Below are 27,631 nucleotides of genomic sequence, written 5' to 3' on the forward strand. Positions count from 1 at the left end.
CTGAGAACGAGTGGGCAGGAGGATATTCAGCCCATGGACACAGAGGCACCACTTGCTTCTCCCAACACTGCTATTAAGCCTCATTCTTTTTACCCAAAATCATCCTTTAAGCCTCTTTTTTTTGATATAGACTTTGTTCTTTGTCAGGTTGCCATGTGGAACCATGGACTGTAGATTCAGTGATGAAAGGAAGAAGCAAAAAAATGACAGGAATTCTTTTATTATTTCATTGTAAAGCTCAAGAAAGTGCTAATCTATATTAATTTTGATAGCCAGATGAATGCACAGGCAGAGCTGTGTGCATTTCCAAATGCCAGGACTGGGTTTGGAGCTCAGTGCTAAACATAGACACAGTCCTTGTGTTCACAAATTGCTCCAAAGTGGAAGCTTGATGTATTTGAGTCTCATCTTCCTTGGTTTCAGCTATTTAGGCATCTCCATTTCCTTCCCAATGCTCACTTTTTTGCCTTTTCCTTAAAAAGAAAGATTCAGCTGTGTCCATGCCCTGTATTTGTATCTGAAACGTGTTCCTGGACCAGCATATCCCACGTGCTTGGATTAAAAGCTTGCAGGACTTTTTGAGATTGATCCAGTTCTGCATATTTTTGGGGACATCTCTGCTGTTGTCAGGAGCTTGAGCATTGCCAGGGTCACCTGCTGCCCTTGAAAAGATTGTGGTTAATTAGAGAAACTCACTTTATCCTTGTTACTGCCAGATCATTTAATTAGTTACAGCTAGGCAGCTGAAATTCCTGATCCATGGTTTATTTACACAAAGCTCTTTAAAGATTTTCAGCATTCCATCCAGTAGAAGAAATGGAGAAATTAATTTTGTTGAGACAGATCCTCTGGTGCCTTTTGTGAGATGGAACTGATAAAATAGCACATTTTTATTTATTTATTTTTTAATTATAAGAATTTAAGAATTTTACTGATTGTTGCTTCGAGTTGAGTATGAGAGTGGAATGGTCAGAGAAGAGGAATGAGGGAGGGAGGCAGATATCACTTAACAAAGTTGGGGTTTATAGTGAGTTTAAGGAAAAAAATCCCATACTCAAACCAGAAAACACAAGGCAACAGGTGAGAAAAGGGGCTAAAGTCAGAAAAAATGGCTGAACACTCAGGAATGTGTGGAGCCAGAGCTGCTAATGGGAATTTGGGTGAGAAGCAGATCAGGAGCTGGATGGGATTTGGGAATAAATCATATTTACAGTTGGGCAAGTAATCTGTATATTTATTTTTTTCAAAGGAAGGTGTATTGGAAGGTTACACACCTAGAATAAATCATTTTTTCAAATTTCAAGCCCTAATTGCATAAGAAATTATACTCATTAGTGAGAATTGTGTTCTAGAAGCCATTCAGAAACTAAAATGGAAAGATTATGTTCTGAATTTCTATATTTTTGAGTCTGGTCTTCATGCTATTTTTTTTCCCCTTAGTTTTTAAAGTGTTGTGAATTTAAGGAGGAGTCTGCAGTGCTACAGTCTGGTATTTCTTCAGTCATTGCAGTCAGAACCTGCAGTTCCTTGGGAGCAAACTGCCTGTAGCACTGACATTTCATCTTCTATTAAGTGCTGAGATCTACTTAGTGTCATTTTTACTGTACTAAGGGAATTTAGAAAAGACCTGAAAATGCAGTGTATGTGAGCCTTGCTCACAAATTATGATGATGCTTTGTGTTATTCTATGGAAGTTTTATTTTCCTTTGCATAGAGCATATAATGATTGCATCTCTGCAGGTGGGCCCTTATATCCTTGATTTATACTTCCTCAACATGCTCTTGGTCTAAGAAAATTCTTCAGCTAAAATTGTGTTATTTGCCACACAGAACTTTGAGCACTTTTTTGGGGGGCAAATTTTCTTGAGTCTGGTATTCAGTCAACCTTCCCTCAGTTGAGAACAAGCAGAGAGAAAGGGCTGAGCACCATATTTCACTTGCCAGCACAAGAAATGCCCTTCACACAGCTTTCCCCCCATTCATTTCTCTATTTCTTTTGTCATTTCCTGAGCTGTCTGTTCTCAGTAACGTTCCAGCTTCTGCATGAGCAGCAATAATCTGTAGAATTAGCTGGAAATTCTCTTTAGATTTGATCCCTTGCTTCTGTGAAGGAAGTACCATAGTAGTAGTTCAGTAGAAATACTTGCTCTAAGCTGTGGATTGCAACTGAATTGGCAATTAAAAATCAGTATTAGAGGTGCTGCTGCTCAGAGTCACCACTGAGGTGTTGGCAGGTGGGAACTGACTGGTGCCAGTGAGTGGGGAAACTTTAGTGCCCATTGCTTTGCATTTGTGGCATCAAACCTCAGTTCCCTTCTAATTTTAAATTTTATTATGAGTCCACAAACTGGTGCCAGCTCTATGCTGAAAATACTTGGAGGGAAAAAAAGCATGAAAAACCAAACCAGCAATTTTTGATAGTTGATCTGCAGAATATTTCTGGTAGGTGTCATTGATAGTGGATGCTGTTGGTTAAGAATCTCTCATTTGGAATTTAGATGCAGAACCATTTTTGTTTCCTTTTCTTCATCAATAAAGGGAAGGACCAATGAAATATTAAAAAATTTATCAAGCCAAAGTCATCACAGTAAATATTTACTGTTGAGTTTCCAGAATGGAGCTCTGTCTTAAAAACAAGAATCCCCCAAAGTCCACAGGTTTCTGAATTTCAGATGTGTTCAACAGTTATCAGTATTCTTCTCCTGCCTGCCCTGAAAGCCTGGTGCACTCCCTCCTTCCTTCCTTTTGTTTTTTATAATCTATGGGAAGAATGGTGTTCACAGGGCCATCCTGCCATCTCATTTTCAGTCTGCAGTGATGCAATTTGGAGAAATCTAAGTGATGCTGTTGGGATTTGTAAGGATGAAGAGAATCTGCAGCTCAGGCTGTGATTTCTGTAGGTTTCCAAGGAGTTAGGGTACAACATTATTTAAACTGGGGGCTGTAGCATTTGGGCCATTCTCTGCAGGTGCTGTGGGAGAGAGTGGTAAATTATTTTAAATTTGTAAGCTTATGAAAGTGTAGGATTTCTTTTTTTTTTTTCTATCACAGAGAAAATCAATCTTTCATGTTATAGGTGAAGTAATTTTTAAGGTTTTAAAGTTTGGAATTTTGTTGTTGTTGTGGGTTTTTAAAATATGTTTTTCTGTTCATATTGCATAAATCCTAAGCAATGAAACTTTCTCTAACCACCTGAAGGCTCCTGAAAAAAAATTTATTTCCTTCAGTCATGCTCCTCCCCTACAGTCCTGATGGGAAGTCTGCCTGATGTTTTTCTTTGTGTGCACATGCACATTCATAGACTTCTGGAAATCATCATGGCCAGAGAAAGAACAGAAGTTTTGTTCTTCTGCAGTTGTCAGAATCTCTTTTCTCCTCAGTGTTTACTGTGCCCAGTTAGCTCTTACCTTTTGGGTGAGAAAGGATGTCCTGCTGCTGTCTGGATTAACAGAAGATGGTTGGGTTTCCTTTTCCCTGTTCTCTCCAGGGGGATTTCAGGAGACACAGCATCATCAGCAGGATTTCCCCCACTAATTCCTCACTGCAACAAGGACCAAAATTATGATGGTGCCCTTCCACCCCCCTGCTCATCAGTGGCACATAATGGTTGTGGTTTTAACCTTTTTTCTGGAGGTTTTTCACTTGGTCTAGGACTGAAAGGAGTTTCAATCTGGAATAGTGATACTCTGTGATCTTTCAAGCTGAAATCTGATTTGTGTTTACCTGTAATGACACAGGGCTGATCCTGCAAAAGCAGCTTTTTTTCCATGGTCCTGTGCAGAGGGAAGCATGGAGCCTTTCCCAGCAGGACTCTGTGAGCATTTCAGCAATAATGCAGGACGTGCACAGAGTTTTCACCATGCCCTAATTGAAATTGAAGTCCATTCTCACATTACAACAAAAGTAGTGTCAGATCCCTGTACTTACAGAGCCTGGCTCTGATTTTTATGAAATAGTCCAGCTGGTTAATTAGGATGAAGTATGTTTTGAATGGGTTTGAGCTTTTTTATTTTTGTGTTTAATATTGATTAGCTCTTCTGACATAACATAAACTTGAGTTCATTAAGTACAAATTAGGAATTGACATAAACAGAGTAGATGGGTATGTCCAGAGTGCCCAGTCAAGGGTTTTATTTGTACTGTAAGGTGGCTCTCATGAATTTTAATGAAACTAAATTAAGAATTAAAATTATTCCACTTAAAAGGGAGTTGGAAATAGGCAGAACAGTTAAGTGCACACATGCAGCAGAACATTAAACTCCAGATTTTGGTATTCTTTAAATCACTGGATTGTGGTTATTTTAAGAAAATTATTCTCTCAGTTTCTTTTCCTTCAGCCAGATTTATAAACAGAATGGTATCAAACAAAAATGGAGTTTTTTGTAAGTTGGAAAATCCTTAGATTGTTCCTTAGAGCTCATGATAAAAAACAACAGGTCTCATAAATTTTTTTGTGAGTCTTCTGTTGAAAGGCAGAGTGCTTTTACCTTTCTGAAGCTTGATGGTGTCTGATAAATAGATTTGCTTTCCTGGATAAGTTGTTGACTTGAGGCTTGGCATTTTTTGCCTTTTTTAATAAAGAATGAGCTAAAAGCCAAACAAAGGCGAAATGGGTGCTGTTTCTAAAGTCTTTTAAGAAGTGTCTGTCCTTCCAGATACAGGCTTCAGCATCATATTGTGGAGTCCATCTCAGGCTGCAGGGCTGGCACTGCCTCTGCCCCTGCTCTGAGGTGTGGCAGTAGCAGCTGCCCGAGGACCAGAATAAAAACAGAGAAAATGATAAAAAATCCAAGTGCCATTTCCCAAATTCTCACCTTGCTTCCAGCAAATCATAATTCAGGAATATAATGAAAGAGGAGGTGGTGAATAATCTCCCTGGATCAGTCAAAGAGTTGTTCTGGGCTTGAGCACTGATGATGACGTGGGGACTGTGCTGGGAAGCTGCTCCCATGCTGCTCACACAAAGCCCCAAATTTCCTCACAGAAGCAAAGGCTCAGTGCTGCTGAGAGCAGGGAGTGCAGAAGGCTCATGCTAGAGAATCATTTTTAATGTTTACTAGCCAGCCAGTTCCTATAAAATGAACACAAAGACAAGGTGCTTGCAGTTAGGTGTTGTTAGTTCATGGACATGAGAGTAAGTTTGCAGTGACTTGCTGAGAGACCAGATTCTTTTAGCTTTGTATAATCTTTATCTGCCCCCAAACTTTGAAGCTTTTCCATTTGATTAGATAATGAAATGGTGAATATTTTTCAAGAGAATGAAGGAGTGCAGCATTGAATAAACCCTAACTCTTTTAAGCAACTTTTTCCATTTTTTTGATGTTGAATGTGATATGGAGAGGAATTATGTAAAGGGAAATCCATCTGACTTTGTGCTGCACTCTTTAGTTTTCCAAAGGATTAGGCAACTGTTTGCCTAAGCTGCAGTTATTTGTTAGATTGCTTTTTTTTTCCTGAGATAACAGAATGGATGAGTTAGGAAAGCAAATTTGCAAATCACTTCTGTGGCCTAATTTAATTGAACTTGTGAAATGCACAGTAGTGAAAAATAGCTAACAAGGAATTGACTTTTATTTCTCTAGACACTGGAAGCCATTTTGAACTTCAAGTACTCTGGTGGACCAGGACATGCTGAAGGATACTACAGGAACCTTGCCCTGGGTCTCCACGTGGAGGTGGAGCCCTCTGTTTTCTTCACTCGCATCAGTACCCTGCCAGCAACAAGGTGAGCCTTGCCCTGATTCTTGAAATCTCACTCATTGTCTCTGTTCCATTGAATATAACTTAAAGACCATATTGGAAACATTTTTAATATCATCAGCAAGATGCAGGTAAAGAATTATGTGAAGAAATGTTCAAAATTGCTGATTTAGGAGTTTATTGAAGCAATTAATGGGCATTCAGCAGCTTCTGAGGTTCAGATGTTTTCTCATGATGATGTATTTTAGCAGGGACTGGAAATCTCATGTTTATTGTACAATTTGATGACTTTTTTTCTGTATCTCTTAGCAGTTGTGGTGTGTTGTGTATTACAGAGTTTGGAGTTTTTGTAACAGAATCTTACTGAAAATGCACATGTGAATGATGTGACAAATAAATTGTGACCAGACTCTCCTTTGGTGTTTGCTTCCTCTTGTAAACCACAGAGTAGTTTCACATGCCATAGTGAATTTCAAAATCAAGGCAACACTTGATGGTGGTCAAATGCTGTGATAGTGAAAATCTTCTTGAATAAAATTTGTCAGCCACTGAATGCAATCAGTTTTAATAATTAGTAGGATTATTGTAAAAAAACCCTCTATGCACAGTGGGAGCAAGAAGTTGGTTTGATTAAATTCTGAGATTATTTCAGTACAGTTATATATGCAACACCAATAATAATAATACTTGAGAGGGAACTTAATTGATCCAAGAGATTCCTGCTGGGCCTGGGACCCTTTCTCATGACAGACTTCAGAAACTGAAAGATGGGCAAGAAGGAAATGCCAGTCTAGGAGGTGCTGGGTGAATGTTTAATTTTCAAAGGAAAGAATTGAGTTGCCAGTATCATACCATGGCAGAAAAGTCCAAGGATAGATGGACAGCCTGTGGCAGCAACATAGCCTGAAAAACAGGGTTGTGAGCAGAAGAATTAAAGCATCAAGGAAAGCTTTAGGCTCGGACATGAAGAAAAGTTGGAGAGTCTGGAGCAAGAAGAATGATAAGATGGGATTTTTTTCTAAAACATATGTTTAAAGCAACTTCTGCTCCTGCTGAAGGGAAGATGACTGACAAGGGAGTGGAGTTTTTAATCATGACACTGCCAAGAGGGATGGGATCCTGTTCTTCCCCACAGGGGATACAGCAAATAATGACCTCTGCAGATAGCAAGGGACTTTTACGTTAGGCAAAGATACTGAAACTCTGCAATAGTTTTAAAAAAATATTATTCAAAAATGAGACAAACAAGATTATTTTTAATGAGTCATTTGTGTCCAGCTCTTATGAAACCATATGGTTCTATTAGTAAGCAAGTTTCTTGAGCATTTTGCTGCTTGAAAGTGTAACATAACATGGTTTTATTATCTTGGAATTGCTCAAGTAAAGCAGATCTGATGCTGCTTGGCAAAGTCAGAACACGGTATCCAGAACAACTGTTGGCAAAATTCTGGGCCCCTTTTTAATGATGTTCAGTTTCATCCCTGCAATGGCACATTCTTCAGCCTTTGAAAGGTTTTCAAGAGTGAATAAGTGATCTCTCTTGAACAACCTGGAAGTACCACAGCATCAGCTAAAAATAGTTTTCAAGAAGACTCATTATAGAGGTTAAAATAACCAGATTTCATTTATTATTTGAATGCCTAGTTCCCTCCATTCAGTGTCAAAAAAGCTCTCATACTCTCAAAATGTATATTTTTAGTGGACAGACTGCTCTGTGGTTCACTGCAATTCCTTATAGGGTGGATTGGGGGCAAAGCTGCAAACCTTTCATAAAAGCTTCAAATGCAACTTGATGCTTTTATTTGACTCTCCCTTGTTGGGATTTTGGCTTTTTGTGCTTGGCTTCCCCAGCTGTGTTTTGTGTAGCCAAAGTTATCCCACCTCTGCCTTGTCAATCTGCTCTCTGGAATTCTTGAAGTGGGCCAAGCATTTAATCCTGAAATCCTTACACATAGATGGAGGTGGTAATTCAGAGTTTCTGTGTTAGAGGACAGTTTCCCACATCACGTGGCAGCTGGTGCTGTGTTTAGTGGCTCCAGTTCATCTCACCTTGTGTGTTTGCTTCCTCCTTTGCCTGTTCACCACAGATCAGTTAATTCAGTGGAAACTCTCAGTGGTTTGATGGTTGGAGATGTAGTTAAAGATGTGGCTGCTCTTCAGGGTGCCTAAAAGCTTTACTGAGTTAGAGAAGAAGACTGTAATATTTACATTTCTCTCAGAAATGTTTTCTTGCCAGACCTGTCAAAAAGCTTTTTTTATTTTGGTTGTTACTTTAGGTATATATTGTTTGCTAAGTCATTAATGGATTTTGTGTTCTTCTCTCTTACTATTTGTTCCATGTTATTGGATTTAGTGAACTGTGACACTCTTCCTTTGCTCTTGTGCATCCCTGTGCAGGTTCTCCATCAGAAGGAGAAGTCATGGCATTTGATGTTATAATTTGGAGTGAAAAATGGCAGAAATGTGTACCCCAATCTGCTAAGGAAAACTTTTTAGCATTAGTGGAAACAAAATTTGTTTTTTACTGTTGATAATCTCTGCCAGTATCTGAGACACAGAGACAGCAAATTAGAAGTTTGGGGTTTTTTTTTACTTTTACTTCCTCTGGTAAAAACTCAAATCTGATTTCCTTTTAGTTTACAACTGAGATTTCATTGCTTAAGTACTGTCTGAGGTGCTGAGCTATTTTTGTTTAGTCATTACAAGAAATTGTATTTTATAATTTACCACCTTAGCTGTCATTTCAGAATGGAAGTTATCATTGCTTTCATTATCTGGATTAATTTTTTTCCTTTTCATTTTCTTGTTTTTATTTTACATTTTTTGCCTCCACAAAAGTAAGAAACATTAGCTTACTAACTTCTGGGCTTAAAATTCAAATCAAACTAAAAAGACTCTGAGCATTGATTCTTCCCTTAGGCCTTTAATGAAAAAAACCTCAGGAAAAATGTTAATGAAAACACTTCTCCCCCCATTGTAACATAAAGATTATGGTTTATGTAGAAGTCTTCCAAACTTAATTGGTATTTCTTCTATTTAGCTGCTGGAGCAGAAGTGCGTGGGAAATATCACTGAAATAACTGGGGATTTGGGCTTGGCTTTTGTTTTTTTAAAATATCTGAGCAAAATGATATCTTCCACTCATTCTCAAGTTCTGCCTCATGGGGAGAAGCTTCATTAACCACACCTCAAATATATCTGTGTTTAGTCATGACAATAGATCCTTTTAACCTTTGTCTGTGCTGCTCTGTGGGGTTGAGATGGGGTGGATGCAGCCTTTGCCACGCTGCAGTGCCTGATCTGCTGCCTGAGCCTGCTCCAGATCTCTGCTCTGCCCACTTTTAATTCTGGGTCACATCTCTGCTCTGCCCACATCCAATTCTGGTTCAGGTCTCTGCTCTCCCAACACCTAATTCTGGGTCAGATCTCTACCCTCCTGATAGTACTGACAGTGAAGAACTGACAGAGCATCCCTGAAGAGCCCCTCCTCTGCTCCCAGGTCCAGAGGGGCTGGCAGAGCAGCCTTGTGCTGGGAGATTTTCCCTCTGAGCATGTTCCCTGTGATCCTTGGCTCTGCTTGCTGGTGTGTGCAGGGAGGGGACTGTCCCAGGAGCATCATCAGGAATGTTCTGGAATGGGATATGAGGGATAAGGAATTAATGTTGAAAGTTCTCCCACTCTGTCCTGCAGCTCAATGAAATCTTGAAGGGCTTCATGGATCTACTTGTTGAACCACTTATTTCCTATAAAGTGCAGATACATCTAAATAGTAAAATGTCCTAATTGTCTCCTGTCATTGCCTTACCACATTAATTGATTCCATACCAGGGCTCAGCCCCTGATCCTGCTGTGCTCCCAGGCCTCCAGGCAGAGAAGTTTCCAGCAGGTTCCAGGTTGCCACTGGGGATCCATGGATCCCTAAACTGCCAGTGGAGATGGATTGCAGATGGTTCAATGTTAGGAAACATTCTGTTGATAGTTTTGTGTGACTCTCCTCCTCATATTGATATCCTGTTAGCTCTAAGCGAGTCAGCTTAGAGCTAGAAACTTAGATAGATAGTTGAAAGTTATCAAGGTTGTCTTGAACAATCTTCTTGATAGCTGTTGTTTCTCTCAGGTGTGTTATCTGCCAGTTTTCATGGGCACTGAATGTCCTTCCTTTATAAAGGCAATGCCTTTATAAAAGAGCATGAAAATATCCCAGAAGAAATACTGCAGGTCTGGCAAGAATTCAAGGAACGTGCTCTGCCCACTGTGAGGGACCTGCTGGTCCCCTTGTGTCCCTTGCCACTGTGCCATCAGTACAAAAGTGTCTTAAATAAGGGCCTACAAAGGCCAAAAAATGTTGATCTTGTTTTCTACAAATGTGGTGAGACACTCTGAATTTGTAGATGAAGTCAATCCTCAGGGATGGTGCCTTCACTTTTAAGCAAAGTTGGGAATCCAGATATATAATACTGTTCTTACCTGTAAATTCTACAAATTCAAGATGATAAGATTTTTAATCTTTAAATATTTTTGTGGGGCAGAATACTTTCCTTTCTATCTTGAAGCCACCATACAGCTGCTGAGACATCAGCTGCAGATTTCTTCTGGCAGGTGCTGAGCCTTAGACTCTGTTCTTGTGTTTAAATCAGATCTGACACTGTTAAATTCAACTCATCTAACTGCAGGTTCAAGGTGATTGTCCTTTGTATCATTAATGTACATCCTTAGATGAAATGATTTGGTTTTGTCCAGAAGACATCAGTTCACAGCAGAGTCTGCAGCGTGCTCCCTTGTCTGAGACTTCTCATGTTCTGTATGTAAAGTTAGGATGCTATTTCTGGTTTCACTGAGGGTTTGGAAACAGAGAAATCTTGGCTGTGGTGAGGGTTCTCAGGAGGTCTTCAGTTGGGTGGGTAGAACTTTGAGGCTTAATAAAATCAGAAATATTTTTAAAATTTCTATTCCACTTTCCAAGGTTGCCCCTGTTTTCACTACAATAAATTGCAACATGTGAGGTTTGGATCAGAAATCCTGATTATTGTATATTTACAAATTATACAAGGGAAAGAGTAAACAGCATTGTTTCTTCAGCTGTGCTCTAACAGACTTTTTTGTTATATGATAAAAAGTTATGTAGCAGTTTCTGAAACCCTTATTGGTTTTAAATAGCCAGATTTTGAAATTAAGTGTTCACATTTCCTACATTCAGAATGAGAATCAGTCACCTACTGAGAGGCAGCTGCTTATAGTCTTCTCTTTCTTAATATTTTGGTGTTCAAAATGTCATAGAGCTTTGAAAGGTGGAGGAAAACCTCTCTTGTTTGGGTGCTTGAAGAGCAAGATGTTTGGTTTGGAGCAGGACTAAGATATGATCTGTTTAAATGGATCTGATGTTTTTACATGGAGAAAATAATTACTATTAAATTCACTGTTTTGTTAATGAAAAATATTAATAATAAAAGTCAGTCAAATTGGGAACCATGCAAATTCAACTAAATAAAGCAAATAAAGCTCTCATTTGGTGCAGTGAAACTGACAAATCATTAGGAAAATCTGTCAAGCAATGGATTTATATTAATGTTCTCAGGAGTGGATGGCATTCTAAAATATATTCCTTATTTATACACTATTGAGCTCAATATAGATTCTACTGAGTGGTAACTCATGACATGTGGGAGGTTACACCCAATAGTTAAATTATCTTGGTAATCAGAGGTATTTAACTTCTGCTAATGGTGTAACATTGCAGTGGGTTCATGAAAGAGCAGCAGAAAGCAGCTTGCAGCTTGAGAGAATTGATTTTTGAGATCCAGATGTTAAATATGGATGGTTTGACACATGAAGATGTCAGAACATAAATCTGCAAATATTTATAGATGTGCTGGGAATATTTAGCATAAGTGAAAAGGTTTGCAACTGGGAGAAGTCAGATGAGGACTCTTCTTGGAATTTGTGAAAAGACCTTTTGCAAGTAAGGTGGAGAAACTGACTTAATTATCTGAAGTTACTACTGAGAACTCAATTTTTAGATAATTTATCAAAAATTCGATTAAAGAGACCCTACTGAAGACACAAGAGCATCAACAGAGGTGCTGTAGATGGTTGTGCTGTGCTGCTCTTTGTGTTGGTCAGTGGATTTTGGAGAACGGGGCTGTCATCCCTCACACCATTGTCACCAGAGCCCAAGCTTCTCTTCCCTGTCTGTCCCATTCTGTATAGCAATGGCTGTTCAAAGAAAACAGAAGAAAAGAAAAAAGAAAAGAAAATTTTGAAAGTGGATCTGAAAATACTCCATGATTTCAGTTGATGGGAAAGGGAGATGAGTCAGGATGCAGAAAACTTGCCAACTCTCCTGAGAATTTCTTGTTTAAAGTGGCTTTTAAACTAAGCTGGAGACAGAACTGCAGAGATTGTTCACTGAAGTGAGCCATCATTGCAGCTGCATTTGGGGCTTAATTCTGTGTTCAGTGTTACTGAAGAATATCCTCAGCTGTCATTTCAAGTAATCACAATCCTCCTGAAAGAGATTTTTAGATCACAGTGTCATTGTCACTTGCCTAAAGTTCCCATGGCCCCAGTTTTGTGACTGTTTTTGGAACCATAACTGGCATTGTAAGATTTTAAAAATACAGCATGATTCATTGTGCTGCTAACTTTTGCTTGTGCTGTGTTCTCAATTCTACAGTAGATGATAACAGAAATTCATTTATACACTAAATCTCTAAGATGTAGTTGAATTAACTCAATTTTCAATTAAAAAAAGATTGCTTAATTGTTTTTTGATATCAGCATTGAGTTAAATTTGTCATTCTGAGATGTTCAGATGATAAATCAATCTGCTGAAAAGATTTCCTTTTAATTCTAGAACCTCTAGAACTTTCTGCAGTTTTGTGTCACTTGTGAAAGGAAATCTTGAACATGACATTTATGGAAGATTTTTCAAAAGCAAGCATCATGAACAAATCAGGAAGATTATCAAAATGGAAAAAATTTTTGAGTGCTGTGATTTTTTGGTAGGCTGAGTTTTTGGACCAGACTTCCTTCCTTCCCATTAGATGGGAAGAGTCAAATCCTCTCATGAGCTTTTGCTCTGTGTCCTGGTGTCTGTTCCTGGTTGTCATGGGTTGACCCTGGCACAGTGCCAGCGCCCCCATGAAAGGTGGATCTCTAAAATGGTTACCGTGAGATGTGACCCAGGAACAGAACAAAACAGGCTCCAACTTGGGAATGGAGGGAAAAAAAAAACCAACATTTTATTAATCTACATAGACACAAAAGGGAAAAGGAAAAAAACTACACACAACAATCCACAATAGAACATCTTCAAAAACACTTCTCCTCCCCCCACCTCTCCAAACAAACAAATCCCCTCTAACACATCAATTCTCAGTCCAATACCCTCCTTCACACACACTCTCCCCAGTTCATCAGGAGAGAGGAGTCTTCCTCTCACACCATGGGCCTCCCCAGGAAAACACTGCAAAGTCTCCAGTGCTTCCATGTCACACACTGCAGCCGCCCGAAGAAAATCTGTAGCGGTGACCATCTTCCTTCCATGTCCAGCGCTCTCACCACTGTCCATGGATCCAAACTGCTCCTTAGGTCCTTTTAAGAATGCTTTGCCCAGTTCCAAGAGGTGGCCGCCTCTCACCATTTGGGACACCTGTCCCCCCCATATTATTTCCCCTGGGGCCTGGGGCTCTCAGGAACAGAGATCCTTCCCTGGAGGCAGAGGGCTCCACCACACCCTCCCCCTCAGTCTCTGTTCTCGCTGCTTCTCCTCGCGGCCTTGTCACTCCTGGCTTCTAGCCAACCGCCTCCCCCAAGGAGCAGTCTCTGTATTATCAGAAGAACTTGGTTTCGCCCGTGGCTGTGTAAGAGAAAAGTCCAGCCCAAAGCCACTCCAATCATCTCCTCCACCTAGGGCACTCTCATCTGCAAGCATTCCTTCACTTAGTCAAACTTCTTCTTCTTTCCCATCCTCTTTCCCCTCTCACTCCTCAGCTGGGGAGGATCAGTGTTTTTACAGCTTCCAAAAATTCACAAAAAGGTTAAAAGCTCGGCCCGGTCTGCTGGCAGCTGGGCACCTGCCGCCCCCCCCACTTTCTCCTCCTGGCTGTGCTCCCAGCACAAGATAACAAATTTCAGCCTGCACAGTCTCTATCATCCTCTCTCCCAGGGGGGGCTGCCCAAACCATCCCAGGACTCCTCCACCCCTGCACCTTGCCGGGGCTCCGGCCTTCCTTCCCAGGCCGCATGGCCTCCCCTCCCCCGCCCAGACGCAGCTGGGCAAGGGACAGGTCAGAGCAACTCACCGGCCGGACTCCAAAGAGAAAATCCTTCCCCGAACCTTCTGCTTTTAACCCACTGAGTGTGTTCTCGGAGGCGTACCCAAATCCTCAGTGGCCACACCAAATGCCAATTTCACATCTGGCCACTGATTGGTTTGACCATAACTTTCCAAAAAAAAAAAACCTCTCTTCCGGGTCAAACCATGACACTGGTCCAGCACAGCTGGTGATGGTTTCATGTTGTGTGTCTGACACCGTCCTAAACCACCCCCACCCCACCCAAACAGAAACTGATTTATTCTGCATGTGCTCATCCCAAACCTTCAAAAGGAGCTGGTAACAAATAATGGCCCCCAGAAAAGACTGGGGAGCCACTGGTGAGCCTTCAGAACGTGGGAAATGAGGGGGATGGTGTTCTCTGCCTTCTCTGGGATGAATGGTAACTAACACCTACTTAGCTAAACTTAGAGGACTCAAAATCCACCCTCCTCAACCACTGAAATATTTAGTGTAAACTATGACATGATGGTGGATAGTTTGGGAAAGGCAGAATAAATTGTGTAGGTATGGGCAAATCTTTCCCAGTTCCAGAAATCTGTGGGTTATGGCTGAGGTTTCTCTGCCAAACATGTCAGTAGGGCATTATGGGATATAATGTAATCACCTTTAGATCCATTTATTATTTTGAGGGGTTTAAGGGTTTCTTTGTAAGCAGATTTAAAAAAAAAGCCTGATTTAGATAATGTTGAGGTGAGCAGGAGTGGTCTAGTGGTCTAAGATTTGGTCAATTGCCTTCAAATCCTTAAAACAATTTGATGTTTGAAATTTTCTGGGAAAGAGCTTGGTTTAAGCAGCACATTTCTGACTGCACTTAAATATAGGAATTAAGCAAAATCTTACTGGAGTTCCTTTATCACACTTGCATGAATATGATTTGCCTCTCAAATCTCCTTTACTGACACTGAAATAAATTCTTTAATTCCTATCTTGCAAAGGATGGCCTTCTGTATGTTCTGCTGGAGGGAAAGTTGATATTAATTTTGGCTTTCTTGTTAATTCTTTGTTTTCCTGGAACTTTCCTAACTCAGCATCATGTGTTCTACACAGCCCTACTGATTGCAGAAAGTTACGGGAAAAAAAGAAAAAACTTCCTTCTAGTTCTCAGATCTTCAGCAAATTGTTCTTTAACAACTTCAGGGTTTCTTTTTTTCCTTTTTTTTTAAACTTTTTTTTTGGCATTACATCTGATTTTCTGGAGCTTATGCTTTCTTGGTTTCCTTACTTGGATGGAGCTTCTGTTTGAAGCTTCCTGTTTGAATTAAAAAAAAAAAAATTAACCTTTAATTGTGTTATTGTGTTTGGTTTCATTGCTGCAATAGTCTCTTTGATACTGTCCTGTATTTATTCTGGAGATCTAGTGCTACCTTTTCCTACAGTCTTAATGTTACTTTCAATTCTTTCACACTATCTTATTCTTCTCAGCTTTCAAGGTACTGTAATAATTCTATAACTTCAAGTTTTATTTTTTTTTTACCTAAAGATTTCCATGGAGAATTTACTTAAAATTACAAGCAAAGAATGTTTTTTTCTTATGACTATTTTCTAGAGTGTTGAAAGAGGAGGAAATAAATGTCATGGTGAATAATTTTCAAGAATTCATATTTGGGAATTTTTAAAATCATTTTTGTTTAGTCCTGAAGGGCAGCTGCTTGTGTAGGTGAATGACTGAATTCCTGCCTTTTGAATTGTTTTATTTGCAAAACTTTGGCTCTGCTGCCAGAAGATACTGCAGAAGGCTTGAATGTTTTTTGTTTGAGTTTGCTGTGGCAGAAATAACAAATTCTTTCCATATGAAGTTTTAAAAACTAATCTGCACTGGAAGTTGCTCCTCCAGACCATCACCTTGTACCTGCTGGGGATGCAGAGGTTGTCTGAGACTTCACAGGTTCTGTCCCACTCTGCCAAAAATGAGGTAGAAGCTGATAAGAGCTGTTCCCCCTTTCCTGTTCCATTCCTTTCTGGTAACTGACTCAAGCACTGCCCTTCCAGTTATTACTTTCTTGTGAGTTCTGAGGAAGGAAGTTTCTAGCAAGTGACACATCTCCTCATCTCTTCTAAATTCTTGTTTTGACAAGTTTGCTTCAGGCACTCAGCTGCCTGTCTGCTTCCCCCTCTATACTCAGTAGTCATTGGGGTTTTACAAAGAGAGAGGAATCTCTTAAAATATATATTAAAAAAGCCTCCACCCCCACTTTTGTTTTTTTTTTTTTAATTTTTGCTAAGAGACTTGGTCCTGACCCCAGCAGTGCTCACTTGTCCTGCAGTACCTGGCTGCAGGTGACATTATTGTCACTTGGTGACCTCCACGTCCTGCACTTGTCCTGGGAGTGTTCCCAACCCAAGGATTGGTGAGACATTTCCTCCTGTGTGTGCTCTGCAAGGGATTTCTTTGATTTTCAGAACAGAGTTGTATTATGGACCAGAGAACCTATTTTAGAGTAGAACAGTTTTTAAACTCTTGTATCTCTGAGTTTAATCGCCTTTGGAATGGCATTTCAAGTCAATTGTAAACTACTGTGCAGTAAATAAATATAAATATAAGTATGAATATAAATATAAATAATTTTGGTTGCTCCAGACACACCACTGTAGCTTGTTCATGCACATTGAAGGATGACTGACAACTCTCACTAATATTCCTCTTTCTTCCCTTTTGTGGATATTTCAGGGTTGTTCAGTAGCCTCTGGGGAAGTTTGTCATTTTAGATAGATTGGTAAAGTGTTATTGCATCTGTCTGATAGGATTTGGCATTTTGGTACCTGGTTCCAATAAATTTTTATGTGTATTCAATTTTTATCAATGCTGCTATTTCTGCTTATTCTCACAAGGAAGAAAAGGTGGTAAATTAGAATAAAAATTTCCAGAATCTTAATATGAATAAAATTATTGAAAATATTAACACTTAATTGCATTAAACAGTAAATAAGTTAGTAAATTATTATTTTTATTGCTATTAACATAATTAATAAGAGTGGGGACTATGATAAGAATTAATTGTAATTAAAAGATTTATTGGAATTCTGCAGTAAGGTTTCTATTCTGCAACTTTGCCACTCTTATTTTCTGAGGTTGCCAGAAATGCAGTTGGTGTATTTCTATCAAACACATCTGAGGAAATTTGGATTTGAAGGATAGTAGCCAACAAATATTAAGTTTTTCTGTGAGAAGTGCCTGTATTTGCCTGTCTTACAGAGGGGAGAGAGTTCTCCTTCTCAGAGAAGTTCTTCTCAAGGCTAAGTGCTCCAATTGCCAGCTTGTTTTGGTCTGTAGACAAGCCATGGAAATGGAATTTCTCCGTTATAATGAACTTTAACAAGTTTAATTTTTTGCTTGCAAATTTGTGTCTTAAAGAGGTAATGTCAAGGTAATTTAAAATAATGCAACTCTTTTTTTTTTTTCTTTTTATGTGAAGTCTTAAAGAACTGAAAAATATCTGTGGCTTTCTCCACAGAAGTGAATGTGAAAGCTGCTAAGTGAGACTATAGAGAGGTGAACAAATGCTGTGAGGTTTGATATTGTACAGGACAGAATTGTCCTGGGACTGCACCTTCTGCTTAATTCTAGCAAAAAATAATGTAAAAATCTATTTTTAAAAAGGTTGTTTTTGTAAGGATAAGGATATTCTTATAATTGGTGGAGGAGATAAAACCTCTATGTGAATGCATGTATTCTTTGTATTTATATTTGTATCCATGTATCAATACTCATTTTGATAAACCTACAATAATATCATCACTGAAAAGCTGTTTTTTTTCCCTCCATCTGAACAGCACCAGGCAGTGCCATCTCCTTCTGGATGTCTTCAATTCCACAGAGCATGAGCTGACCATCAGTGCCAGGAACAACGAGGATTTAATTCTGCATGCCGGGGAGTGCCAGCGGTGAGTGCTGCCTCTGCCCAAGGGGCCCAGAGTTGGCCCTGGGATTTTCTGTACACAACTGATGACATTTGGGTGCCTGTTGTTCTTTTTAAACAGTGTACACATGTCAAAGAATAGAAAAGTTTTCTTTCTTGGAGGTGCATCACGGAGTTTTAGCAATATCTCAAGTAAATTTATTTGGGCTCTGCATGTAGTGATCCTGGAAATAATGAAATACAAAGCAGTTGGTACTGAGGTGTACAACTCATTTAACTTTTGTAGAGTGTTTGAATGTAATTCCCATGTGCTCTGAATGTAATCCTGGTGCTAAAACCTGATCTCAGTAGTTTGTTATCCTTTCCCAGTTTTAAAGTTTTGTTATGTGGTTCCCCAGCCATTTCCTCACTTTTCCTACAAAGAAAACTCCAGGAAAGAAGAACAGAATTGAAGAAAAAGCAATTCTAGTCTCTGTGGGGAAATACATTTCAGATCAAGCAGGCTGTTGTGGGTATTGATTCTTACACCCCTACTAGAGTGATGTACAGCTCATTATTAACCATTATTTGCCATTACACACCTGCCTCAGGTTCCTGCTGCTGGCTGTAGCTCAGGGCTGCCTGGTTAATCTCCTTCAGGTGATCATTGCATCTGAATTCCAATTTCATCCTGGAAAGGTGATGATGTGGAAAAGGGAATCTTGCTTTTGGGCTCCCTACACTGCTTTCTTCTCTGGGAGACTTTAAGCCCTGCAGCTCAGAAACTTGGTTAAAGAGAGATGTTTTCATGTCTGCAAATCTCTGGATGAATATTAAGTTCAAAGTCAAACCACGTTAATTGCAAGGAATGCAGCTGTCAAAAAGAATTACAGAATAGGTAAAATAGCAGTACTTTGGGAATGCTTTTTGCCTTGGTGACTCCCAAAGCACAACCAAGTGGAAATGTGTTGACTCAAACTCAGGTTGAATTTTACTTTACCAAGCAAAGGACAAAACTATCAGTAACATACAGTGCTTCTTCCTTTTATTTGGAAAGAATTGCCTTTTTTCTTTTTTAAAAAGCAGTCTAAACAGTTATTGTATTTGCTGGGAATGTCCCAATGAAGGCAGGAATGATGAATCTGACTCCATGTTCTCAGAAGGCTAATTTATTACTTTATAATGCTATATTATATTAAAGAATACTATACTAAACTATACTAAAGAATAGAGAAGGGATAGTTACTGATTGCTAAAAAGATAATAATGAAAACTTGTGGCTCTCTCCAGAGTCTTGACACAGGTTGGTCCTGATTGGCCAAAGAGTCAAAACAACTCACAGCAGAACCCAATGGAACAATCACCTGTTGGATAAACAATCTCCAAACACATTCCACATGAGCAAAACACAGGAGAAGCAAATGAGATAATTATTGTTTTCCTTTTTTCTGAGGCTTCTCAGTTTCCCAGGAGAAAAATCCTGGGCAAAGGGATTTTATCAGAGAATGTGAATGCTACAAGCAGTCACCAAAATATTCTTGTTTCTACCTATATTGTTCTGTAATTTTATTTTTATGCCTCTTGGTTTTTTTCATTGTTTTTATAAAACTCCTGGAAATTTTTCATTCCCAGTTTTTTTTTTTTGACAATATATAACAGATAGAAATTAAGTTACAAATCAGGTTATAAAATTTCTTTGCATCCCTTTGATTGAATTTTATTTCCTATGGATTTAAATTTAAATATCTTTAAATCATTACATTGTAATGGATAAAAACCCTTTCAATAACTCTTTTGAAGCAGTCATTTATCAAAGGAGATTGTATATGTGCTGCAGGTATTTAAAACCTTCAAATTTATTTTTATTCTTATTGCAAAATACATTTTTCATGTTGGTTAGAAATTGCACAGTTTTCCATTGGTTCTAAACTCATTTATTATGTGTTTCTTGAAGGTAAGTGTTTTTCATTGTAAAACTGTGTAAATGGCTCCTGTGTTGCCATGAGCTTTAATTTTTATTCCAACAGATCTACTACAGAATAGCAGGTGAAACGTACACTGGTCTTTAAAATTAGCTTCCTGCCCTTAGGAAAAGGCTTTTGTTGCTCTTTGGGGGGAAAAAAAAGAAAAAAAAAAAAAACAAAGGAGAAATCTTTTCCCTTTTTAAGGAACAGTTCCAGATCTTTGCATCTTAATAAAGGGCAGGCATTCCCTGGAATCTGCTTTTGAACTAAGGTTTTCAATTCAAGTATAAAAAGCTTTTTAACACATCCCTTTTCTTTTAGAGTCTCCTTTTAGGAATTTTTTTCTTTGGATATCGATTGTTATTAATACCTGATTAATATTTCAAGAGAGGCTTTTCAATCAAGTTTATTATTTCTTTCATTTCCCCTGTACCTTTTTTGATGCTGTCCTCGTTCTTAATGTTTGCCTCATTCGACCTTTATTTAAATTATAACTTTTTTGCCAGCTTTGGTCACTTTCTCTTCCTTTTGTAATTTACTTTGTCTCCATTCATCACCCTTGCTTTGAAATCTCCCATCCTGACAGCGTGGAGGTAGCAGGAAATTGTTTTCTTTGTCCCTTTTGTTATTGCTGGAGACTCTAAGAGTTTTCATGTTCTCTGCCTCCAGACCCACAAAGAAGGATAATGCTGCATCCTGCTTAGTCTGGCCTCTTTTGCTTCCCACTTTGAATGTTTAGAAAGTAAAATAACTTGGCAATGTTGATGTGTTGCTTCTCTGCTCTACATTACAGAGTGGTCACTGTAGAATGTAAGTTTTTCCCTTCTGAGAGGGAATTTGCAGGGGATTTATGCATTGCTCCTATGGAAAATGAGGAATACTGATGGGTGCTGCACTTATTAGAGCACTCTCTGTAATATAATTTGATTAATAAGGAAGCTGTACAATTGACCATGGTGCTGACAATGGGAAGAGTGAGGAGCACAAAACAGAAATGCTAGAAAGAGTCTGTGGTTGTCAGCAGATCAGTGCTGGCACTGCCAAACCTTTCTGAGCCCGTGAAGGGCAGTCCCTGGGATCCATTTTGTAGTATCCACATTGTTTGGTGCATTCCAGCCCTGTCCTATTCTCTGTCTTATTTGTATTCATGTAAAATGGATCAAATGTGTAGAATGCTGCACAATATTTTTATTTCAAGGTCTGAAAGGCAGTTTGCTTCAATTAACTTGAGATAGGGCAATAATAGCTGCTGCAATAACGCTGCATATGTCAGGAAAAACTGGTATTATATTACTTAGGAAAAGAGACATCCTTTAGGCCATTAAAAGGCTATCTGGAAAATAGATGCCTTTTTCTACAGTAAGATTATTCTGCTGACTAGTGCAAATTATCATTTTAGCTTTCAGAAAAGATTAAACTTACAATTTGCTGTACTCTTTAAGCCAATAATTGGGATTATTTACTGTGTTCATTGTAGCTGTTCTTGGAGATATATATAAGCAGTGTTTCTGAGAAGTGACACTCTTCTCCCTCTATTTTAGGATAGAGAAACATTTTGCTCCCTGTCATTTTATAGTCAGAAATGATAATTTGGGCTCAGTGATTATTTTGTTCACTCATCTTTCTGTCTTTCATCATTGCTTGTTTTGCAGACAAACAAATGAAAGGATCAGCCTTTTTTTCCCCCCTATATCCCAAGATGTTAATTAGAGACTTCATATTCCCATCTCTGCTTTCCACATGATTTGAAATGTTCCTTCGTATCCCATTGTGGGACAATTAGTGACATGTTTTAGTCTGAGGTCTTTTTTTCCCACAAGATTATGATGGAGAGAGAAGAGAACCAAGATTTCTTTGGAGTAGAGAAGGAAAAGACTGGAGATTTTTCCTCCCTCTCCTGTGAGGTTGGTTAAAGAAAACAAGAGGAGCAAGAGTTTTGGATGGTCGTTTGTTGAACTCCTGAAAATCATTTTAGGGCTTATTGCAAAGCTAAATTCCAACTCAAATGAATTTTTACTGCTTTACATCTGCAGGAGTTTTTTAAAACTTCAGTATCCACAGGGAAATGCACTGGAGACCTTGTGTCCTGATGAAAAGATGTCAGCCAAGTTAACCTATGGAAGTTCTGGCTGCAGTGAGTGGTGCTGAGGTGTTGGCAATGTCTTCAGCTAATTTCAAATATCACCCATGTTTTGTTCATCTCTCCAGTGGAACATATGACATGTGATGATGATGAAGGAAGCAAATTCTCTCATGTCTGCTATTGGAAAGCTCAGCCTCCAGAGATTTTTTCTGGACTAGCTGAGTCTCCAGTTTCTTGAAGAAGAAAAAATGTTTCTTGCAGCAGTCAGCTGCGCTGGTAAAGGAGTTTTACAGTGAGCAAAGTGCAAATGTTTTGAATGTAATCAGTGGGAAATCTGAGCTTGTTTATCCCAGCAACAAGGTAATCAACAGGTTGTTCTGACATGGAAAAATATAGCAGACAGCTCTTGGAGGGAATTGTATTAATGTCTGTGAACAAAAAAATGTTGCCACTAACAGTGATCTGAATTTATTGAAATACCATAGGTACAGTAATTATTGTGTTTCTTACTTGATTATCAAACCATTAAAATTAAATTTCATGACAGCCCTCATTTATGGCAAATCACTTCATAATGTATGGTAATAGATGTAATCTTGCTGTGTGCCCCAGGATATCTCATTTTGTACCACACCCCCTGTCGTGCCTTCCCATCCCCATTCTGTGCACGGTGTGTCTGAGGCACAGGGGGAGGATTGATGGTGGGGAGGGTCTGAGCAGATCAATTCTCCCCTCTGTCCTTGTGGGACAGCACAGCTGGGCTGCTGAAGCCTTCCCCATGTGTGACACTCCACAGCCGGCCTCTGCATATTCACATGTTGGATTTTGCAGCCTGTTCTGCCTTGGTGTGGGGACCATGGGGATTAAAGCTTGGGATGCCCAGGACAGGACTGGTGTGAGGAGCTGAGAGATGAAGAGCAAACAGGACAGGCCGTGGTAAATGAGGAAATAATTCTGTTGGTAATTTAAGTCAGAGAGACTTTTGTGGAAAATTTACAAGTTCTGACAAGTGCTGGTGACCCAGGGGATGCTGATGTGAAAGAACATGATGGAATTTTGGCCTTTTCATTTTTTTTTAAATTGGAAGTCGCCTAATTAAAAATAACCTGAAGAAATCCTGCAGTAGCAAAGTCAACCCTCAAGTTCAGGCTGCCTTTCTGGGTCAGCACTTTTACCCTGCCTTTTAGCAGGGTTACAGGGTTAAATGAGTGTGTTTGCTTACACATATACTCTACAGTAAGTTATGTTCTTTTTTTTTATAGTCAGCAGAATTATAGGTATTTTGCTCAGTTTTTCCAAGTGAACTTTTGTGTGTATTGACTTCACCCAGTTTGCTTTTTTTCTGTTACGTTCTGAGACAAGAATAATTAAAGAAACAAATTATTATTTTCACTTTTATACCTTTTATCCCATAGTCTGGTAGTTTTTAATCCATGGAAATGAAAGAATTTTTAAGTGTCCTTTGTGTGCATACTAATTATGAGTGCCATTTCTGCTGCTTAATTATTTGATGTAAATGTGTTGATTAATTGAGCTGTGAAGTCTGTGCAGTGGTACACTGCAATTTCTGCAGTATTAGTTAACAATGCACATTTTGAAAACACTTTGAAATAAGTCCTCTTTCAAAGGGAGCAAGAACTAAAAATTCTGCCCCATTCTGAACCAGAAGTTCCCCCAATAAATTTATTGTCCATATGTAAGTAAATGATGATTGTTATTTCTCACAGCTGCCAAGTCAGTGTTTAATTTGTGTGTCTGTTTATGACAGGGCATGTTGTCTGTATGGGAGATTAATGATTTTTTCCATACATTGCTGTTACAGTTTATGTTTTAAAGACAAAGCTGCTATGATTAAGGCTTTGCCTGCTGTCAAGAGAAAATAAAATTTCACAGCAGTTGCCCTTGGTCTTCATGTTAAATCTATGGCCAGCTGGATATTTCTGAGATACCTTCAAATCAAATTGTATTAACTAAAACATGAAAATCACCCTTTGTTGTCAGGGCAATAGTTTTCATTTTGTCTCTTATTTGACAGTTGTTAAATACACTTTTAATTTTTTTAGGGCTTGTCTTTTTCTACTAATAGCCAAATCAATCTTTAAACATAGTACATAATTTTGAGTGAATAATTAGTTATTTTCAGCAAAAAAAAATTAAAGGAATTGTTTGGGTAGGAAAGGGTGATACATCTATCACTGGTCAGATTCATAATATGAACCAGTTATGATGTTCATATTTATTTCAAAGCACTTTGCAAAAACTGGAGATGCTCCAGGAGGATTCTGCAAAAACTATAGAAAGGCAAAATAACTAACAATAATAAAAAAAAAGGAAAGAATAAGAGAAGAAGTAAGAAAGAGACATTTTAGTTTTGGACTGCTTTGTAGCTGAAGTACTCGTGGAATCCATTTGCATCCCATGAAAACCAGATGCTCTTCTGAGGTCCCTTCCAAGCTTGTCCCTGCCTGGTCCTGGTTCCTCTGTAAAGTGTCAAGTATCCATCCCAACTGGGGGCTGATCCCAGGGAGCCTCAGTGGGACTGCTCTGCAAAACCCAGATGTGATCTGAGAACAGGAGAGGCCAGCAGAAGGAGGGAATGATGGGAGGGAATTTTGGTATTCAGCTCTGGTCACACACACAGGACAAAGAGGAGATCAAATGGGAGAAGGTTCAGGTGAGCGGTGAAAATAAAAGCCTTTGGCTTCGGTTTGACAAGTGCAGTAAAATTTAAAGGCAATTTAATGCATTGTGTGAGATGGAGATGGAGGAGGGCTCTCCTGAAAAGGTCAAGGGAAGTGAACATGGGAATAAAAACATGAACTTTGGGCTGTGTATGAATGCATCTGGGAATGAAGAGATTCCAAGGCCTCCGGCATCATCAGGCCATCCCCCCACGGAGAAGTGGAGGCAGAGACCTTCCAAAGGCTGGTCCTGAGGTTCCTCCCTGGAATTGCCAAAGATCCTCCTGCAGTTGCCACACTTCCCAACTGCGAGGCCTTTTCCAGTGCTCTGTCCCTGTAATGATGATGGAAACAAATCCCCCAGCAATATGTTCCTGTTCCTCTCCCTGTCCTGTCCCCAATGCAAGATCATCCTTTTCTTCTGAACAGTTAGGGTCTGTTTCCATAGGGGATGTGCAGACAATCTATTTCCTCTGGTTTGAGTTTGAATTTAGCATTTGTTTCTGTCAAGAAATGTCTATTTGAGGTGAACTTCCCTTCTCCAGCTGCTGCTATGAAGAGCTTCCTTTGGGTCAGCTTTCTCAGACTTGTCTGAGAAAAGGGGGATTATTTCTCCTCTTCTCTTCCCTCCCTTCCCCAAAACTCAATGTATGGATTCTGTCAATCCTGGGGTACCGCACTGGGTAGGCACCTCTTTGATATTACATCTCTTTCCATAAGATTCTTTTTCTTTTTCCCACTACTTCAGTTGCCTTTTCCTAAATCAGGGGTGACTAACTCACTGCATGACACTTTTTCTGACCTCTCTGAACATTGCCTTGGCCTCAGAAGACCCAATTTGTGCTCTTTATAATATTTTGTGCATGCAGCTGGGGAAACAGGAGCTTTGTGAGCACAGGCCAAGTTTGTCTCTGACAGGATTTATTAAGTTTAATAGGGTACAACATAAACATGGCTGGGTAGTTTGGCCCTTATACAAAATGTCCCACAGATGTAGCACGAGTTTGCTGTTCCAGTTTAAAATGAGCTATAAATCACTCAAGATCCAGACCAGTCATCTTCATTTTCCCCTTAAATCCTACGTAGATCACAGCTTGTAGGGTTCAAAAGCTGTCTCTTGAAAAAAGTCAGAGTAATTTATTTCAGGACTCAGATTTAGAAATTATTTTTTTAAAAAAACCCCTTTTTTCTCATAGAAGAAGCCAGACTTTTTCCTTCCTTTATTTCCTCAATACTTGAAAAAAAATTATTTCTGTGTTGAAATTTTTGGGTGCTAGGCACAGTTGTGAAAGCATTTGACAAAGTGCAGGCTTGTTAAAAAAATTGACTGAAGTGCTAGTACTTTTTTATTGGGTTTTCATTTTTGTGCAAAGAATATGGAAGAAAAAGTAAGAATGCAAGAAAAAATATAATTGTTTCTTTAGTTAGATAACAATGGAACAACAAGCTAAACAGGAAGAAATACCTTTTCCTGAGGGAAGTCAGGGTTGAAATGAATTGTGCTTGTCCTTAATTTCCACATATTCAAACCAATAAATTCAGACTGTAGTTTTAGAAAAATCATGTTTCAACACTGATGGGTGATGGAAAAAAGTGGAGGATGAAGGTGAACATTATCAGCTTTTCACTTTGAATGAATCTCCCTGTTAGAATGAAATACAAAAATACCAATATTCCCAGGAAGAAAAGATTCCATGGAACTTTGGGGTTTTTCCTTTTTCCAGTAGGTTTTCTGAACACTGAAGGAGAAAGGAAAGTTGTATTAATCCACATTGTTTTTTGTCCCCACGTTTGTCTGTATTTCTGTGAGATGGATACTTAATCAAAACTTCTGTTTTGTCTCAAACCTGCCCTGTGGTCAGCACACCTGGGATATTCTGTTGGCTGTCTTTCCTCAAGAAATCCATGTCAGAAACTTGGGAGTCCTGAGTGAAACCATGGCAGAGGAGAGGTTCCCTCCACAGGACTCAGACAAGTGGGGGAGGGATTTGTGCAGCTGCAGCACAGCTGGCACAGCCCAAATTTCTGTCAGATTTGCCTTGCAGTGTGAATTCAAGGCAGGCTGCAGAGGTTGTGCTGCAGAGGTTGTTGCAGAATTCTTTCTTCCCCAGTGGGATGCTGCAGTGCCCAAGGCAGGGCAGGCAGGGGCAGCTGCCCTGAGCTCTGTGCCTGGATGGGACCAGCAATGCAAAGAATAATTTACTTGCCTGGTGCCATCCTGGGGCTTCATGGCCAACTTCCATGGCCAACTTCCAGGTTTGAGTGGATACTTCCAGAGGAACCTCCCAACCTACACTATTCCTTGATTTGAAAATCTGCTTGCTCATTGGTAAACTTCCCTGTTCTTCCCAAAGCCAGCAGTTATGGGCATGTGTCCATGGGAACTGGTTTCTCTGTTGCTTTCTTTTGTCCTCCAAGACTCCCTGCCTTTCCATAATTTGTCCTAATCCCTCTTGGGTTTTTTTTTTTACCCTTCTCTTGAGGACAATTTTTTTTCCTTAGCCTTTTTTATTTGTTTTTTTCTGCTGTTACAGATGGCATAGTGCCACTTTTAGGTAAGACTTTGACCTCTAACTCATGTCTTACTTTAAGCAGTCTGTTATTATTAGCAATGTGAATTTGCACAGTCCTCCTCCATGGGTTCAGTTAGGTGCAATACTTTTCTGCTCACTGTCACCTGGTGCCTTGTATGTTCATCTAACAGATCAAAAAACTCACTGGAATATATTTGCCTAATAAATTGCTCTATTATGATATTTGGACACTTGGACATAAGGAGTGAAGGGTGTCTGGGTGCACTTAGACTCTTTAGAGATTGCAGGACAAAGTGGTGAAGATAACTGAATAGTTTTAGTCCATTTCCCAATTAACCATCATCATTATTTTTTGTGGAAAACCTCCCTTACACATTTCAGGTCATTTTTTGTTTATGCTGCCAGTAAGAGACTGAGCTTTTGGGTTTAGGTGCAGCTCCAGGTCACACCTGGTTTGATCAATATCTGTAGATAAATAGATTAATTTAGAGCAC

The 27,631-nt window shown here is 39.2% G+C and overlaps 1 protein-coding gene across 5 annotated transcripts in view; it reads left to right on the forward strand.

The window, feature by feature from the left end:
• Positions 1 to 27,631, forward strand: part of TRAPPC9 (trafficking protein particle complex subunit 9) — a 443,040-nt gene that overhangs the window by 139,754 nt on the left and 275,655 nt on the right. For 4 of the 5 annotated variants that reach the window (XM_084214958.1, XM_084214957.1, XM_084214959.1 and 1 more), the window contains 2 exons: positions 5,583 to 5,725; positions 17,811 to 17,921. In XM_084214958.1, coding sequence (XP_084071084.1) covers positions 5,583 to 5,725; positions 17,811 to 17,921 — 254 coding nt within the window. Of the gene's footprint in view, positions 1 to 5,582; positions 5,726 to 17,810; positions 17,922 to 21,491; positions 21,607 to 27,631 lie in introns of those variants that run through there. The other variant, XM_084214961.1, reaches the window with a different exon arrangement.

Source organism: Fringilla coelebs, assembly GCF_963513975.1.
Source record: "Fringilla coelebs genome assembly, chromosome: 1".
NCBI lineage: Eukaryota > Metazoa > Chordata > Aves > Passeriformes > Fringillidae > Fringilla > Fringilla coelebs.